Source organism: Macadamia integrifolia, chromosome 6 (genome assembly GCF_013358625.1).
Source record: "Macadamia integrifolia cultivar HAES 741 chromosome 6, SCU_Mint_v3, whole genome shotgun sequence".
Taxonomy (NCBI): Eukaryota; Viridiplantae; Streptophyta; class Magnoliopsida; order Proteales; family Proteaceae; genus Macadamia; species Macadamia integrifolia.
This window is the reverse complement of record NC_056562.1, coordinates 31,401,715-31,419,496: the sequence shown is the minus strand read 5'-3', so window position 1 is coordinate 31,419,496 and position 17,782 is coordinate 31,401,715. Positions and strand designations below refer to the sequence as shown.

General features: G+C 36.9%; 1 protein-coding gene across 3 annotated transcripts; it reads left to right on the top strand.

Moving 5' to 3' along the window:
- The first annotated feature begins 3,704 nt into the window (after positions 1-3,704).
- LOC122080903 (PGR5-like protein 1B, chloroplastic) lies at positions 3,705-17,468 on the top strand. Of its 3 annotated transcripts, none has more exons than XM_042647789.1 (11): positions 3,705-4,111; positions 5,778-5,893; positions 6,499-6,595; positions 6,744-6,844; positions 11,087-11,143; positions 11,458-11,534; positions 14,253-14,304; positions 15,782-15,892; positions 15,995-16,092; positions 16,457-16,532; positions 17,302-17,468. In XM_042647789.1, exons 1-10 carry the CDS (start codon positions 3,898-3,900, stop codon positions 16,524-16,526), a joined length of 993 nt encoding a protein of 330 aa, XP_042503723.1. In that variant the 5' UTR covers positions 3,705-3,897; the 3' UTR covers positions 16,527-16,532; positions 17,302-17,468. The 3 variants fall into 3 exon arrangements, with proteins under 3 accessions (XP_042503723.1, XP_042503722.1, XP_042503721.1); XM_042647788.1 differs by lacking the exon at positions 17,302-17,468 and adding an exon at positions 16,929-17,244; XM_042647787.1 differs by lacking the exon at positions 17,302-17,468 and adding an exon at positions 16,943-17,244 and having other exon boundaries at positions 3,707-4,111.
- The last annotated feature ends 314 nt before the right edge of the window (positions 17,469-17,782 follow it).

Genomic DNA, 17,782 nt, shown 5'->3' with positions numbered 1-17,782 from the left:
GAATTATGAAGGGAAATTCTCTCACTGTGTTTTGGGGAAAAGGTTGGGTATGCCGCCGATATCAAGTATGCTAACATCCATTGTGTCTATCTCTCTCTTCCCTTTTTCTGAAATGACCCCCATATCTTTTCTGAATGATATTCCATCATGTGTTCCTATTGGTACTATCCGCTAGCATACTTGATATCGGCGGCATACCTATCCCTCTCCCTGTGTTTTGCTATTCGATTCCTTCCCAATCCCCACTCTTCCCTCTCTTAACATAATAAATACCCTCCTTCCTGTTTCCCTCCCTCCCAACAGCCTCACCTCTTCACTGCAAATCCTCTCTTGAAAAGAGAAAAAAAGAAAATAACAATTTCATTTCATGGATTCCTCCTCTGTTCCACCCTTTAGTGAGACCCATAGCCAGGGTGAGTTGTTTGTGAGTTCTTTCTTTTCTTGAGCGTTCTTCCTCTGTTTCTATTTACTTACTAACTGATGAAATGCCAAATCTACACAGTTGGCGGTGAGATTGAATAAAACGGAGCTGGAGACAAGGAGAAAATTTGAATTTACCGGCAGCGGTGATGCTTCAAACGCGCTGGCCGGAGTAGGGGTAGTGGTTGGGGGAGCAGTAACGGTGGAGTGGCAGTATTGGGAAGATTTTGTAAGACAACAATTATGAACGGATGTGATTTTTTATATTTCATCTAACGGTTAAAAAACCGCTAGCATACTTTATTCCTAGGTACTATGCCAGCATACCAATCCCTCTCCCTTGTTTTATTTTCTTGTTGAGGCGAGGGTAAAAGCAACCCGTGCTTACAATAAAAAAAAATGGAATAATTCACTTTTTCTCTTGGATTCACAATTTTCCTCTTTAGGTTTTAATATTTTTAAAATACCTTTCAAGATTCCATTTCTTTGGCTACAAGGTCAACTCAAGTAGCAACCAAGTTTTGTTCGTAGGAAGGATGAACACACGAACCTCTCCTTGAAATTACGCTAGGCTTCCATTGGTTAGTTGCACAGCCACTGAGCTAAAAGTTCATCCCTCCTAAAATTCCACTCATTAGTGAAACCACGATACTCTGACATTTGAACTTGATTTTCTTCAAATCATGTAAAAATGGAATTTCAATCTTCAACGGTAGTCATTACTTTATTTGGATAAGGGTCTCATTATAGTATATAATATTTTTAGACTTTCAATTAGGAAGAATAATGATGACCGTAAATTCATGAAGGAACTGTAATCTTCATCAGTAGAGTGAAAGAAAACTAGAAAACTCCCTCCCCTCCCCCTCCCCCTCACCCTCACCCTCACCCTCACCCTCATTTCCTTCATCTTTCCAAAAAAGAAATAAATAAATAAAATGATCTCCTACTATCTCACATAACTAATATTCTCTCTCTCTTCTTTAGCATTGCAGGCCCCCACTGACAAAACCAATTCTCACATGCTGATTGTGTGACATGGAGTAATCTCCACATGGATAGCACGGGGAACCTTGTCCATAATAAATTAATAAAAAAAAAAAATTATTAAACAAACAGCATAAAAGAACTCATCAATAAATTTTGATAAATGATATTCTACATTGGAGGATAGTAAAAGATTATTTCATATGACGAGTAAAGGGTTGGATTCAAAGGACCACCAGCAAATTAATCCTACCCTGACGAGTAAAGAACCTCTTCCCAAAAAATGTAAATAGAAAAAATTATATAATATCAAATAGCAGCCATAATTTTAAGAATAAGATGATTAGAGTGGCAACTAGCAATGACGAACATTGTCAAATAACAATCAATTAAAAATATAGGACGATGGCATGCAATATGATATATGTCTCCAATGTGGTGGCTATTCATTTTAATGATTGAAACTATCACATTCAATATTTGTGTCATTTTCCTTCTACAGCATATTGACCCATTCCATGATGGATGATTTGGGTTGTTCTCTATCCTTCTAAAATAAAATTCAAAATTCAAAATTCAATGGGCATGCATTCTTTTTTTTTTTTGTTGAAAAAAGGGCATGCATTCACTTTGGAGCCTTCTCGACAGGCTTGTCGATGGTTTGAAAAATTGGAATCGAATCCCTAATTCATATTGATGTCACTTTCAAATTATTTAATTATTTAATTTTAATTCAATTAAAAAAAAAAATAAAGGAACAATAAACAATTGATGAAGGATTCCTTAAAAAGAAAGTTAGTATTTTAAAATATATGAGTCATTTAGATAGACCACTTTCTATAGGGTTTTGCGCATTGTAACCGGCTACATAGAGCCCTCAAAAAAAAAAAATTACGATTGCTCCGGGTTGACACATGATGGGGCATATTTTGTATTCAAAATTTAAGGCTAACATTAGTCTCATGTCGTTATCATAATGATATGTCTTTTATTTTTTTGGTATAATATCTGAACAAATAATGTAATTTATTGACGTAGGTACATGTCTAGACATAAGTAGGTGTAGAAAAATTATGCTACCCCAGCACTGAAGACGCTCCCCCTTGCCTTCCTATTAGCCCACACGCTGGCATGTATCTACGCCAATAGGGTAGTGTGCTCTTGCCCAATTATCTTTTTACAGACGTCAGATTTTTCAATTGGTCGAGCAAAGAAAATAAAGGACAAACCTAATATGGTGACTCCTTTCCCTACACAAAATAGAGATTCAAGTGGCTTCCTAATGAGGTTCCACTTCCTCTTATGATGCTTCTTCTAGATTTTCAACATGTTGAATTTCATCATTAGATCACTTCGACTCTAGATCTTGCCCTTGAGAGAGGCAATCAAAGGTGATTAATCCTACTTTGATAATGAAAATTTGATTTCACTAGAAATACAAGATATCCCAAACTCCTACCTTTTTTATTTTATTTTTAATAGTAAAGTTTTGGAACCCAAACGCCTATTCCTCATTCCCTCTTCTATGGTCTTTGATATTCGGTCATCAAATTTGACAATTTCTAATATATGTACACTCCTACATGGACAACTTGCTACTAGCCTCTCACCATGGGGAATCCCTTCCAACATTAACATTAACAACTGAGTTAGGATCTCTATACTTATATTCATCTATACATATACATTAGGTGTCAACATGTGCCATATTTATTGTCATTTAAAGGATGAAGAAGAATATTAAAGGAAAGATGTTTGCCACATGATATATACAAACATCCAGAAGAACATACATGGAGAAAACAATCTGAACTCTTTAGCAACTTGCCAATCTTAATCATCCCACAATCCACAATCCATAATTCATATTTTTAGGGCTATGTTTGGAAGTCAAGGAAAGAGGAAAAAAAAAAAATCAATTATTACCTCATCAAATATTTTTGTTGTCTTTATAGATTTTTTTTTCTTCACTTATTTTTTATAAATGTTTGAAGAAAAGAAACCCACGTGTCACGAGGAGAAGGTATAAGATTTCACTAGTCTGATTTGGCAGATGATCCACGGACAAAGAACGAAGAAACGACGCTTGCTCTCTCTACGCCTAGATATAGGATAGACGCTATGACAAATCATCTCTACCCTTCTGATTTAAATTTAATCAGAGTTCAATGTCTGGGCGTAGAGAAAGCAGACTGATAGCCTTTTTTTTTTCCCAATAAAAAAATAAAAACAAGGGAAGGGAGAGGAATTGAATTTTTTCCCTCCATTGGCTCCATAGTCCACACATTCTGATCACCTTATCCGTCCTTTCGTAATTTGATTTCTCCTTCTCCCACAACTGGATACAATGGGAAGCAGCCACCAGTTGGAGTTCAATCCTCCCTTTCACCTTTTCCATTCCCACCTGAACAGAATCCCAATTCCCACCTCCACAACCAATTCCTTTTCCTCTTCAAAAGCAGCAGCATCTTCACTCTCTCTTCATCGGAAATGCTCGCCGAATCGGGCTTTACTCTATCTTCTTCTGGGCTCTTCTCTGCCCATATCCGAAGCAGACCCTCTATCTCTCTCTCATCTTCAAGACTTCCCTCGTCTCAGTCGACCTCTCCTCATAACAAGCCTTCCCTCCAATTAATCGGCCCTCAACGGCTATCTCTTCGCCGCAAGCTTTTTATTCTCTCTCCAAAGGCAACTGATCAGCAAGGTTAGTATATCTCTCATATTTTTCAATGTCAAAATCTTCTTATATGAAATTGGAGCCAGAGTCAGGTAGTATCACATACTTGCATGTCGTAGATACTCTTCTCGTACAACTAATTGCTACTTCATCCGTCCCAATAATATCGAATAGGTTCTTATGGGGACAACCCATTTCACTGATGGATGGTTAATTTATTTTCACAAAGCCAATTGCAATTTGTAGCATCCTTACTGACTTGTTGTGGCAAGGAGCATAAGCTATTCGATGACAATGTTTGTAGTGATCGACAACTTTAGAAAATTATAGCTAGTTTTCCAGGATACCAGAATAAATTCTGGGTGGAAATTAGAAACAAAATAGGTCAAGATCTAGAAAAATAAACAATTGATCACAACAGAAATGGAAGTGCAACATCTTCATTTACATCTGCTGCGGGTACCGACCTGCTTGTACATTGGTACTGCAGGAGAAGAGCATCCATAGCTCAACACAACTGTGAGAGACAGTAAAAAGAAGAAATTAGGGTGTAAAGTTTGTCAGTCGTGGAGCTCATCAACAGCACATGCGACAGCAGAAAAAGTATAATTTTATAATTTCAACTAAACACGCAAAAGCATCAAAACTGTGCGGTCATATGCTTCCCTCCCTGACCTTGCATTAGAGAGAGCCTCGTGCACTCGGTTGCTCTTTTTCATTGCAAATGGAACAGTTGTTGGTATTTAGGTAATTCGTATATAATGAGCAGGAAAGTAGCCGAATGCACTTTTTATGTTCACATTTTGGCATATTTACTTACATAGACTGCATTGCAACCATCTTGCCTTCAATTTGATTAAAAAGGCAAGTAAATTCCTATAAAAGTCTATAATACTTGCATCGAAAGTGATTGGAAGATCTCCTATATGGTTGCCATAGAATCCCAAGTCAGTGGTGCTTTCTGGCATTAATACATATTACAGTATTTGCTGTTATGGGTGTGTTCAGGTCTTGAAAATGTCGCTTTCTAAGTTCTCAAGCATGCTTCTATCATTTAACTATTAGCCCATGGTTCTATGGTTATTCTAACATAACATTAATAGTGTGTTTTTGTCTTGATCAAATATTTGCAGTTACACGTAGGGCTTTGCCAATATTAGCCCCTTAAAATGATAGAATGCTTCGTTGCAACTTTTCTGGTTTGAATTTTCATTTAGTGTGAAACTCATAGCCTGGAGAAAAAGAAAAAAAGAAAAAGATTTCCAACTGATTAATTCACTAGAATGTTTACAGAAAAGTTATTATAATTTTTCATTTGTTTTAAAAGCTATATAATGTGGATTATTCTTTCTGGAAGAGCTATCAGCCACGTTTGGTAGCCATCATTAACTCAAACCATAGAATCCTGTCAATACATGTAGCTTTTCTATTTCTTCCTCTGCAAAGTTCCCCATCATGAATTTATAGCTGTAGTGATCATTACATGAATGATTGAAGAAATTGCTGATCATTCAGTTTAGCAGTGGTAAAGCTTCCCACCCCACAAATACCTACTTATTTTTAGTCCTGACTTATGAATCTCACAGAACTTTACTGGTGTCTTTTGTTTTCCTGTATGCTCTGTAAATGTATTTTCTCCTTTTACTTGTTCGTATCATGGAAGGCTGTCTGCTGATTCAACTGTTGTCTCCAGGCCAGGTTAAAGAAGATGATGTCATTGACAGTAAAATGTTGCAATATTGTAGCATAGACAAGAAAGAGAAGAGGACGTTGGGGGAGCTTGAACAAGATTTTCTTCAAGCACTACAAGTACTAAAACACATTGTGCTACATATATATTAGATACTACACTTTAAAAGAAAATTGGGAAATGTCTTTAGTTATACACATTCTGTGGTCTAGTTTCTAATTTTTATTTCCAAAAAACTGCATTTTATATTGCTATTACCTATAATACAAGAGAATAATGCCCCCAACTGATCTTATTGCTGCTTCACGGCCCCAACAAGATAAGGTTATCGTAATGGCTGACATAATTTTTCCACGCCGCAAGATTGATGTGGCAATTTCATCTGTTGGATAGAAAGGGCAACATATGGATTAGCCCAAGTATTTTCCAGCCGTCCTAGCATTGGGACTCAATTTGGGTTGAAACTTGACATGTGGGCAGGGGACCAAAGGATCTTCTTGTCTGCCACAACCAACATGACACGTAGCAGATATTCACAATTTAAGGGGGGCAACCAAATGAGCTTCTCACTCAGACAATGATTTGGCTGTGCTTTGGTATTTCTGTGGATATGGACTGACTATTCTTACATGCTTCTACTTTTGTCAGATGGTTGTAATTTTTGATTGGATTCCAGCTCGGTGAGCAATAATGTTTTTTTTTTTTTTTTGTTTCTATGCTACAGGCATTCTATTATGAGGGAAAAGCTATAATGTCAAATGAAGAATTTGATAATCTCAAGGAAGAACTAATGTGGGAAGGAAGCAGCGTTGTTATGCTAAGTATGGGTTAATAGTTTCCACATGGAATTTTATCCTTGAAGTGTTACTCCAAAATTCACTCACTCTCTCTCTCTCTCTCTCTTGACGTATTGAAGATATTGTCTACTGTTTTATTAGCATGACATCTCTTGGTTCATTTGGAATGCAGCTTCAGATGAACAGAAGTTTTTAGAAGCTTCAATGGCTTACGTTGCTGGGAACCCCATAATGACAAATGAGGAGTATGACAAATTGAAGATGAAACTTAAGGTTTGTGCACCATTGCTTCAATAGCTACAAGGAAATATTTGAACAAAGGGAGGTTGTGTAAAGATAAGTCAGAGATTTCAACAGGAGAAAGGGATTCAACTATTAGATAGAACGGTGAATGGTGTTATCTTGGTTCATACAGTTGAATTTCTTGGACCCTCAACCACAAAGGGTGCGTAGTCTAGTCTTCAGTCAAGGCTGTTTAAAGCTCTAGAACCATTGACTAGGCATTGGGCAATGAACAATTAGAACTGAACAGCCAGATCATTCAGCAAGGTGACTAAGATTTTTAATATACATTTGATGGGCAATGAACCATTAGAACTTAACAGCCAGATCCATCCAGCGAGGAGTCTAAGATTTTTAATACACGTTTGTTAGATCAAAATCTAGGCTATTTGGTCTGGACGGTTGGTTGGACTATCAGACCTTTAACTCTCAGTTATGACTTATGAGTGTCTGCCTCCTGCCTGTTTGGGGGGAGGGGGGAAATTACCAAAGGAATAAGCAATGAGATCTCTTCTATGATCATGAATGGAAATTCCATGTTCACTCTGTCCCAGGTTAACCCTATTGGATCCATTAGTGTTTAGTTACATAAATCTTCCCTCGTTGTCCTTATCCGTGTTGACTTAATATCACCTTGTTATGCTGGAAAGTGCCATCTGGTATGTTAAGAAAAATGAGAGTTCATTTATTGAAAGAAGAAACTGTTAGCATTTGATTGAGAATACTCCAATCTCAATCAGATATCTGTGTCTGGGTTACATTGTTGCACTTGTTAGGTTGATAAAATAATTTTCTAAAAATTCATTCAAGTTTCTTTCCAAACATCCCACAAAATAATATCTTCTGCGGTGATGAATCTGGTGATGAGGTTTTCCCCTTGAAATATCTTTTCGCCCAATTCCACTGCTCTTCAAAAGGCAAGATTCTCCACCTAGAAGGCCAGCACCTATGAAGTAATCCTTCCCAGATTTGACTGGAAAAAGGGTGGGCAAAGGATTAATGGTGAATGTCCACAGCATTACAGCACAACCAACAATTAAGGGATAGGGAGATCCACCTCTGGAATAAGAAGCATCGCGTTGAGGAGATTGAGTGAGAGCTCACCAGATTATGAAACTATGATGGGGAATGAAACCTTTGAACTAGACAACATTGTGCCACGGGGACCAAGGTGCCTGGGATCTCACCAAATTCCAAGCTGAGGAAGCTGCAAAAATCCCAGATCCAATCTCTGACCAGACCACATGGTTGCCACTTTCCCTCAGCCTTTTGATAATACATGACAAGGATCCCCATGCCTAAATCAGCCTGGGATAAGAAGCCGGTGACCCTGGTCTTCAAATCCCATCAAGAATAATGTCAGAAACTTTTGCCATTCACCTTCTGATGCAGATTCTTCACCAAACTAGGCTTGTTTTATTAGGAATAAGCTTAGGGTTGGGTTGTATACGTGTTGGGCCTTCAGTCCATGTGGTTTGGAGTGTATTGGGCTACTTTTATGGGTCTAAACTAGGGGTTCTAAGGTTGCATATGGGATTTAGTGATTTGTTTCCTTTTTAGATGGGGCTATTTAGTTTCTAATTTCAGTACCTAGTTAGTTTCCAATTTTCAGTCATAAGTTAGTTTCTATTTCCAGTTTTAGTAACTAAAGGACTTTCTATTTTGTAAGTTTCTATTTTTAGGTTTAGTAACTAGGTGAGTTTCTAATTTTTTGTACCCCCCATCATTACTATAAATAAAGGAGAGCTCTCATTAGTAGAGACACGATTTTATGAACAAAAAAAGATGCTATTGCATTTCTCCTCTATGAGGGTTCTTTGTGTTTGATCAAAGAAGAAGGGTTTGGTGTTTGATCCAAGCGACACTCTGCGGCGAGAAGTCCGAGTGGATCTTCATATTTTCTGGTTTTCTTATTGTTTCTAATCTCATTCAGCCAGCCAGATAAGTGCTCTAATCTGTCTGCAGAATTTCTGGGTTAAGATTCTCTATTTTATCTACTCTTGGCCTAGATGTTTTGGGAGTTCTGGCCATCCGATGGCCTTCTAATTTTGATTGAAGGTTAGTCCTATTCTGAAGGAAGTTTGATCCAATTTTGAGGCTAATCAGACCACTGGTTCCCGCTGAAGTGGACTGTTACTCAGTTCTGGCCGGTTATGGATTTTGCCCAGATTTGAATTCTGAATTCTGTTTTGTTTAAATCTGTATGGAACTTGACTGCTGCTATTATTCTCCAATGGGTTGGACTTTCAAATCAGTCCTTAGATGTGTTATTAGTTCCTTGATAATACTTTGCTGAAAATTCAGAAGTTAATGCCAGATTTCAGAACCTACTATCAGAATCGAGTTTTGATTTGGTTATCTATGTTTTGATTATGATCCTACTTATTCAATTACTCTATTTCTATTGCTGGAACTTCTAATTGTTGATGCAAACTTTGTTTCCTGAAATTCCTGATTGTGGATCTGCTAATTTTGGTTTCTTTAAGGACTGTTGACTGGTTTAAGTTGGACTGTTGTTGCTGTTTACTATTGGGTGGTTTTGGTTGTTCTTAGTTTAAAAGTTCCTGCAGCCTTGGGTTTGGTTTGGTTGTCAAATCTATCCCTACATTAAGACTAACCTTCGATCAAAATTAGAAGGCCATCGGATGGCCAGAACTCCCAAAACAGCTAGGCCAACAGTAGATAAAATAGAGAATCTTAACCCAGAAATTCTGCAGACAGATTAGAGCACTTATCTGGCTGGCTGAATGAGATTAGAAACAATAAGAAAACCAGAAAATATTAAGATCCACTCGGACTTCTCGCCACAGAGTGTCGCTTGGATCAAACACCAAACCGTTCTTCTTTGATCAAACACAAAGAACCCTCATAGAGGAGAAACGCAGTAGCATCTTTTTTTGTTCATAAAATCATGTCTCTACTAATGAGAGCTCTCTTTTATTTATAATAATGATGGGGGTTTACATAAAATAGAAACTAACTTTAGTTTCCCGAAACTGAAATGGGAAACAAAAAATTAGAAACTCACCTAGTTACTAAACCTAAAAATAGAAACTTACAAAATAGAAAGTCCTTTAGTTACTAAAACTGGAAATAGAAACTAACTTATGACTGAAAATTAGAAACTAACTAGGTACTGAAATTAGAAACTAAATAACCCCATCTAAAAAGGAAACTAAAGAAAAAGGAAACAAATCATTAAATCCCGTATGCAACCTTAGAACCCCTAGTTTAGACCCATAAAAGTAGCCCAATATACTCCAAACCACATGAACTGAAGGCCCAACACGTATACAACCCAACCCTAAGCTTATTCCTAATAAATCAAGCCTAGTTTGGTGAAGAATCTGCATCACCTTCCCATGACGTACCTTATTCTGTCCCCATAAGCATTGATGAGGACTCCGTGAGGATGCCAGTTGTCCAACCCAAGGAGAGTTGAGCTTCTGTCATCAATCCGCACCTTGATCACATCAATCACGAGAGAGACCTGTACTTAAATATTTTCCTCAATCCTTCTATTTCAATTTTCAACAGCTAGGACAAGGAGAAATAAATATGCCGACTTATTGAAGGCTGTTGTCTAGTGGTATTCTCTTCTCTACAGGCTTCGCATGCAAAAATTGAAATTTTAGTTAGAAGACCTTTTTTCCCCTCTCCGAACTATAAACACAGAACAAGGATTTTAGGTTTTGACAAACTGTTGAACCTCAAACATACATAAAGAATTGGTTGATTTTATGTTGTTGGGATGAATAGTTGTTAACACTTCACACCACACATGGTCAACTCATATATTCAAAGTGTATACATAAACCATTGAAATATTCTATTTGGAACTTACTATAAATCTTTGGTGTTCAGGCTGGTTGATTTGGATGCACTTGAACATGCATTCACATTTGATTTAATTTGGTTCTGAGTCTCATAAAGTATTTCTTGGGATGAATACTTGTTAACACTTCACACCACACATGGTCAACTCATATATTCAAGGTGTATACATAAACCATTGAAATATTCTATTAGGAACTTACTATAAATCTTTGGTGTTCAGGCTAGTTGATTTGGATGCACTTGAGCATGAATTCACATTTGATTTAATTTGGTTCTGAGTCTCATAAAGCATTTCTTGTTGATACCTAGTTTTTTATTCCAAACCCATCTGTTACAAAAAATAGAATGATATTACTATTCAATTTTTTCCTTTCCTTTCTGCATAACATTTAATAGACGGAAGGGAGCGAAATTGTAGTTGAAGGTCCGCGGTGCAGCCTTCGTACCAGAAAGGTATGCAAGCATTTCGTATTTTGTCATTTATACATTTTGTGTAGTATTAATACTGCACATTTATGAAATTTCCGTCCTCCTATTTCAGAATTTGATTTTTTTGTACTTTATGTTATTTATTTTTGGAGGAACTGCTGGAATTCTGGAATTCTGAAATTTCCATCCTCCTATTTCAGAATTTGATCTTTTTGTGCTTTATGTTATTTATTTTTGGAGGAACTGCTGGAATTCGACATATGATTCATGGCATCAGGTAGTAACTGGTAGTGTCTGCCATGAGAGCTTTGGTTAATGGTTGATGCTTCTTTCTCCAGGTTTACAGTGACCTGACTGTTGACTATTTCAAGATGTTTCTATTGAATGTTCCAGCTGCTGTAGTTGCACTGGCGCTGTAAGTAACATAATTATTTCCTTATTGATTACGTGGAGAAACTACAACTGTAATGGCCATTTCAATGGAAGTGTTCATTCACTATTTGTTCTTTAGGGAGTTATACATGAATATTTATGTGCATTTGAGCAAACTAGGTGACTCTACTTCCTGGTGCAACTTCAACTCTCTCTCTCTCTCTCTCTCTCTCTCTCTCTCTCTCTCTCACACACACACACACACACACACACACGCACACACATGGGTATAATAGATGCATTCATTTGTATGTCTCCGAGGTGGCGAGATTTACTTTGGGAGCCTCCATGAGTTGATGTTGCATAACTGGCTTAATGACTTGACTTAATTAAGTCATTTGAATGTCTAAATATGCCAATCCAACAAGATTGAATATGTTATAGGTGGTGGTCTATGATGTAGATAAAGCTAGGGAATGCCCAAAATGTGTTTTCTACAAATCCCCATCTGTCTAAATATGCCAATCCAACTGCAGTATGCTTTTGACTTTATAAAATTTATTATTTTATTTCTTGAAACCCAAAAATAAACATCAAATATTGATTGTTGATTAGTCTTGGTGAGATAGAGATGAATGAAGGGATAGATTTTCTTTTGCTCATGATATGAGGAAGAGGGGTCATTTGGATCAGATAGAATTCTTGGAGGCAAGCTTATCCAGGAGATAAGGCGACCAAGTTGAGGGAGGATGAAAAAATTCAAGCCGACGCCTAGGCGCTTGTCCAGGCTGAGCCTCCATGTTGCCTAAGCGATGCCTTGATAACTGATGCAGACCCGACCAACACATGAAGTTTAGCCTAAGGCCTAGCATTTACCTTAGCCCATGATTAAACATTTTTTAGTCTTTATTATATAATTTAAAGTTTAATCTCAGCTATAGAAATTCAAATGTAATCAACGGTGGAGATATTGTAGGAGCTTTTAGGGTTGGAACTCTTCACATCCTTAATGGATTTCCATCTCAAATCCTTTGACTCATCAATTTGTGAGCTCAAAGTTTGGCATTTGAGCTAGCATTTGAAAGCTACAAAGAAAACCTACTTAGAAGACACTATTCATTTTGAAACAAGAATCAAAGTATTGAGTCTTGCATCAAGGCATTAGAAGACCTCAACTCTTGAATCAAGGCATAGGAGACTTCAACAAATGGAAGACCTCAATGACATTTTCTATTTTTAAGATTTCTATTGAATTTTTATTTTCTAATATATTTTGTGATTGGTCTATGTCTCAACTTGAATTCTAAAAGATGGTTGTAGTCTCCTAGGTTAAGGGTTGTAGTCCTATATAAAGAGGACAAATCTCAAGTTGTAGAGGCAGACAAGACAATTGAATAAAAGAAAATTTCAAAGTTGCTCCGAGCTTCTTAAGAATTTTGAAGAGTTCTTCTTATGAAACCAAATTGTGTTTCACCCATCCTTGAAGAGATTGGGCTTTCAATCAGCCTAGAAGAGCTGAGCCTTCAACCTTGAAGAGTTGAAGTCACACCCCTCAAAGATCCAACCTAGAAGAGTTGAATTTTTGAAGCCATTATTTTCAGATTCGGACTGTGTAAGTGTAGTAACTTTGCAGCTCTTTTAAACCCTTTTTAACCCAGAATCTCAACAATTTGTATCCCACAAAAGTTGTAGCCCTACCTCTTGTCTTTAATTCCTAATTTTAATCACCCCAGTCTGATATCGTACTAAAGAGATATCCCCAAATTACTGGCAGAAAGTCATTCTGTCAGGAATTGGTTTTATCTACAAAGTTAAGTACTCTCCCGATCCTTGTATTCAGGAAATCCCGTGAAGGAGATTGCATCAATAACAATGCTTGGATGAGTACCCCAGTGCATGGGAAAGACAGATGTGGCAAAAGGGAGAGGGATGAATATGGAGTGCAGTGAGAAACTGAGAATAGATATTCAAGTCAGAATAACTTGTCAAAGATAAACTAGATTTTACAAAACACATGGGGGAGGGGGCATTTTAGCTACTTCCATTGGCTACCAAAAATAATTTGTTATTTTACTTATTGTATTTTAAAGTAAATTGCTTTAATTATCTCAATTGTTGATTCTATGGAGAGAAATAATGGATGATATAAGCAGCATTTATGCAGTTTCAGTTATAACTAAACGAATTTATGCAGTTTCAATTATTTATAGGTTTTCTTTCCCATCGCTATGCCTAGTGAAATATAACGTTTCACTATTTGCTGCTTCACTATTTGCCACATGGCAGCACATGGTTTAGTCCATGTGATAGAGGACCAAGTAATCATCTCATTGGTACAATTTCTGCTTAAAATGAGAAGAGGAAGTAGCTAAAATAACAAAAGATGCCATTTTGTATTTTATATTCATCTCTATTTGATGGTATTTTGATAATTTTACAAGAAATTTGAATCAGAGTTTGAGCAACTTTCCTTTCTTACTTTGGGAATTTAGATGCATGTGGGATCCTCTATCACATGGACTACCCATGTACAGCCAAGTGGAAAATAGTGATGCATTATATTTCAATAGGCATAGTGATGCCTAGAAGGACCCTTTATTTATATATTCATTTCTTCATTAGTTATACAATAAGGGTGTGATGGCCATAAGAGCTGTAGGTGCCATCATCAGCTGCCACATCTCATATTTGGTTGAGTATTCGAATCTAACTTAAAGTCAAATTTTCAATATCTCATACATGTTTCTTCTGATGCTAACAGTTTTTTCTTCCTGGATGATTTGACGGGATTTGAGATCACATTTCTATTAGAGGTTGGTTTTTAATCCATTTTTTTTCCCATTCTGATCCAAAGTGATGCACTTCTTATGGACAGAATCATCTCAAAGTTGATGACATTTTGTTCAATTGAGCAAGTTAAACAGGAATGTGCTTACAAAGTGTGATTTGTTTTCTAAAATTACTTTTGAGTCCTTGTACAGTAACCTATATGTATCTCATCTCTAGAGATTTATTGTTATATGGTTTCATCAACTACCAGAATCTTTAGATTTCCAATCAGCTACTTCATGGGCTTCGCATTCTACAATATATGTTTTCTTCTGGTTCGTGACAAATTGTTAGAATTGCTGGGTTTCTATGAGTAATTATAATGCCACTTCACCAACCCTCCATAGTTCCTATTTGTTAAGGTTTGTACTGTGCGGATACAATATTTTGTATGTTTACATAACCACGATAAGGAGAGTGTTCCTATCGTGGTATGTCTAACTGTTAATATTATGAGTTATCTTTTGCTTTCTTTTATTTCCTAGTTAGGCTTCACTTCTACTTTAGACTTCTACTACAGAAAAGACTTGAAGTTGACTGTCACTTTGTGTAATGTGTCATTATGAGGAAATTGATTGTTACTCCATTCATTTCTTTTGCTGATTAGCTAAGTGATATGTTTGCACTTTGTGTTATGTGTCATTATGAGGAAATTGATTGTTACTCCATTCATTTCTTTTGCTGATTAGCTTAGTGATATGTTTACGAACCCTCTGTTTGGTCTTACTTTCTTGAAAGACTGTTTCAAGCTAGGCATGAGTGACTTATATGCTTCAGCTTATGGTGGAGTGTTATGATTTGTACCATGGGGTACAATAAATTGTATGTGTAGTTGTGTACGTAACCATGATAAGGGGGAGTGTCCCTATTGTGGTATGTTATGAGTTATCTTTTGTTTTCTTTTATTTCCTAGTTAGCTTGACTTCTACTTTAGACTTCTACTACATAAAGGACTTCTGTTCCTTGCCTATTTGTAATTATTCTTTTATTCATATACAAAGAGGTGGACTACCAAAGATCCATCGACTGCAATTTCTCTTTGGCAGTCTTGCCTTCCCCTTAGTCTTCTTCTCTCTTCTCCCTATTGCAGTTCCTGGTTTTTATCTTCTGGTATTGTCACACTATTTTTATTGATGCTTTTTGATGATTGTTCCACATGTCATTTTCTTCAGGACTGGTGCACTTTTGAGGCTCAGGCAGACACTTTTTGTCTACTCTTGTTTTTACCTACTATGATATGACGTTTTCAGGAAATCTGGATTTTATTTAATGCCTTAGATATAACCTCTCTCTCTCTCTCTCTCTCTCTCACACACACACACACACACACACACATGCAAATACTGATTGTTTTCTCTCATTTTTTGTGAGGGGCTTCTTCTAGTTTTCATCACCTACTGCATTGATTCATGCAATGCATCTGTTGCTGAATTAAAATATGGTTTAATCGTTACATTGCAGCTTCCAGAGCCGTTCAGTTTCATTTTCACATGGTTTGCTGCTTTGCCCCTCATACTTTGGATTGCTCAATCAATCACAAATGCTATTGTGGAAGACTTTTTGATTTTGAAGGTACAAGGCAGAGCCTCCAACATCATATCTGATAATTAGAAATTCATATTCGTATTATGTTTATTAGATATTGCATATTTGACAGATTCTTCTGTTTTCCAGGGCTTGTGTCCTAACTGTGGTACAGAAAACGTCTCCTTCTTTGGAACCATTCTGTCAGTGTCTAGTGGTGGTTCCACCAATAAAGTTAAATGTTCAAAGTAAGTCTTAAACTAACTAGTCATTGTATGTCAAAGAATCCTATTTAAGGGGTTTCAATCCTGGACCCAACCCATGACCACACCCAACCCAGCTATTGACATTATCTAGTCTACGACTCTTAACTATATTTACGTTGGGCATTTAGTCACTAAGCTGAGTGCCAAACTGCCCAAGCTTGGGTTGGCCTACCCCAACCTGACTAATGATTGATACCACCAGTCCGACCTGAATCAGATGCAACTATGCAATTGCCACCCCTGTATTAGAAAATCAACCAGAGGAAATTTTAAATGCTCTTGGTTTTCTATGCTTTATTTTTTCCCCTTAGATTTATAACTATGATCTGTAATCTGTTTTTGTCAGTTGTGGCACTGAGTTGGTATATGATTCTGGAACACGCTTGATTACACTGCCGGAGCCAAGTGAAGCTTGAGTAGAGGTATGTGTCTTGTCTTTTATACACCTCTTCAGCATCATCCTCATTGGTAAAAGAAATCATCTCAGTAAATTATTGTGCATAAGCTGACATGATTGAAAATCCATTAGTCAATGAGAGGAATACATGTATCATCACACACGCTCAGTTGTGTATATGTGGGATAGAACAGCAGAATGATATAAAGAGAGCTTGACTTTTCCTGTTCTCCATATAATGCAAACCACTCTGATTTATTATGTTATCACCATCATGGCTAAATGGAATGAAAATTTTGAGCCAACCCTAACAAGACTGACACTGAATACTTCTTCATGCAATAATATGAGCAAAGAGATGCGGAACTTTTTGTTAATCCTATGTCGGTGTTGAAATCACCCTGAACTTTTTTGAGATCAGCATCTTCTGTGCAGATGAAGTGGAAAAAGCGTGAGGTATATGGTTGTATGGACCATGTAATGTCGGATTGTTGATATGTATATTTTTCACCACCTTATTTGCTGCTAAGAAATATGTATGCTCATAGTAGAAGAATTATTCCATAAAATCAAGCTGTTAAAAGTATTGTGTTCCATTTTGCACAATCCTATTACACTGGAAAGTCGAGTTCCCCTGATCTCTCCCCAGTATCTGTAATCTCTCCTTTCCCCCTCCCCTCTCCCGAACAACTTCAGGCTTACTTTTATCACAATAAAGTCTGAATGTCCTTATAATATATTGATTTCAATTCTAATAACATCAAATTTAATTGCTTTGGATCAAAACTGACTAGGGAAATCCTGCTGCCACTACAATTATCTGGACAACTGCATTGAAGTCTGTTGATTCCCTCGCAATGTCTAGCAGAAGTTCCAACAAAAAAATTTCAGGCCTTAATTTGAATGTAAAATATTTTGCTTGTCATATAAATTCAAAGAATCAGCAAGTGTGGATTGTTTACTTCATGGCTTCATTCAGGGTTGGAACCTATGACTTCTAACAGCAAAAGTTGACCAGAGTGCATAATCCTACAATCTTGCTCTATATTTGAACCTATCAATTAGTGCCCCAAAAGGGGGGAAAATATTAAGCTTTGAGGGGGCAAGGTCCCACTTAAGTTACCAGACCGCTCCTTTATCAACAACGTCCCACTTAAGTTACCGCGTTTGTGGTACACATGACCAAGGTTAGCAAGAAGGGAGGAGGTTACAAAAACTAAGATTGCTCCCACTAACGAATTATCAAACCGGTTATCATGAATTTAGTAAAATCAA

Bases quoted from the DNA above. Each gene is read 5' to 3' on its own strand.
- LOC122080903 (XM_042647789.1), top strand. From the start codon at position 3,898: ATGCTCGCCGAATCGGGCTTTACTCTATCTTCTTCTGGGCTCTTCTCT. The intron at 6,845-11,086 runs GTTTGTGCACCA...AACATTTAATAG, and splicing joins AATTGAAGATGAAACTTAAG to ACGGAAGGGAGCGAAATTGT. The intron at 14,305-15,781 runs GTTGGTTTTTAA...GTTACATTGCAG, and splicing joins AGATCACATTTCTATTAGAG to CTTCCAGAGCCGTTCAGTTT.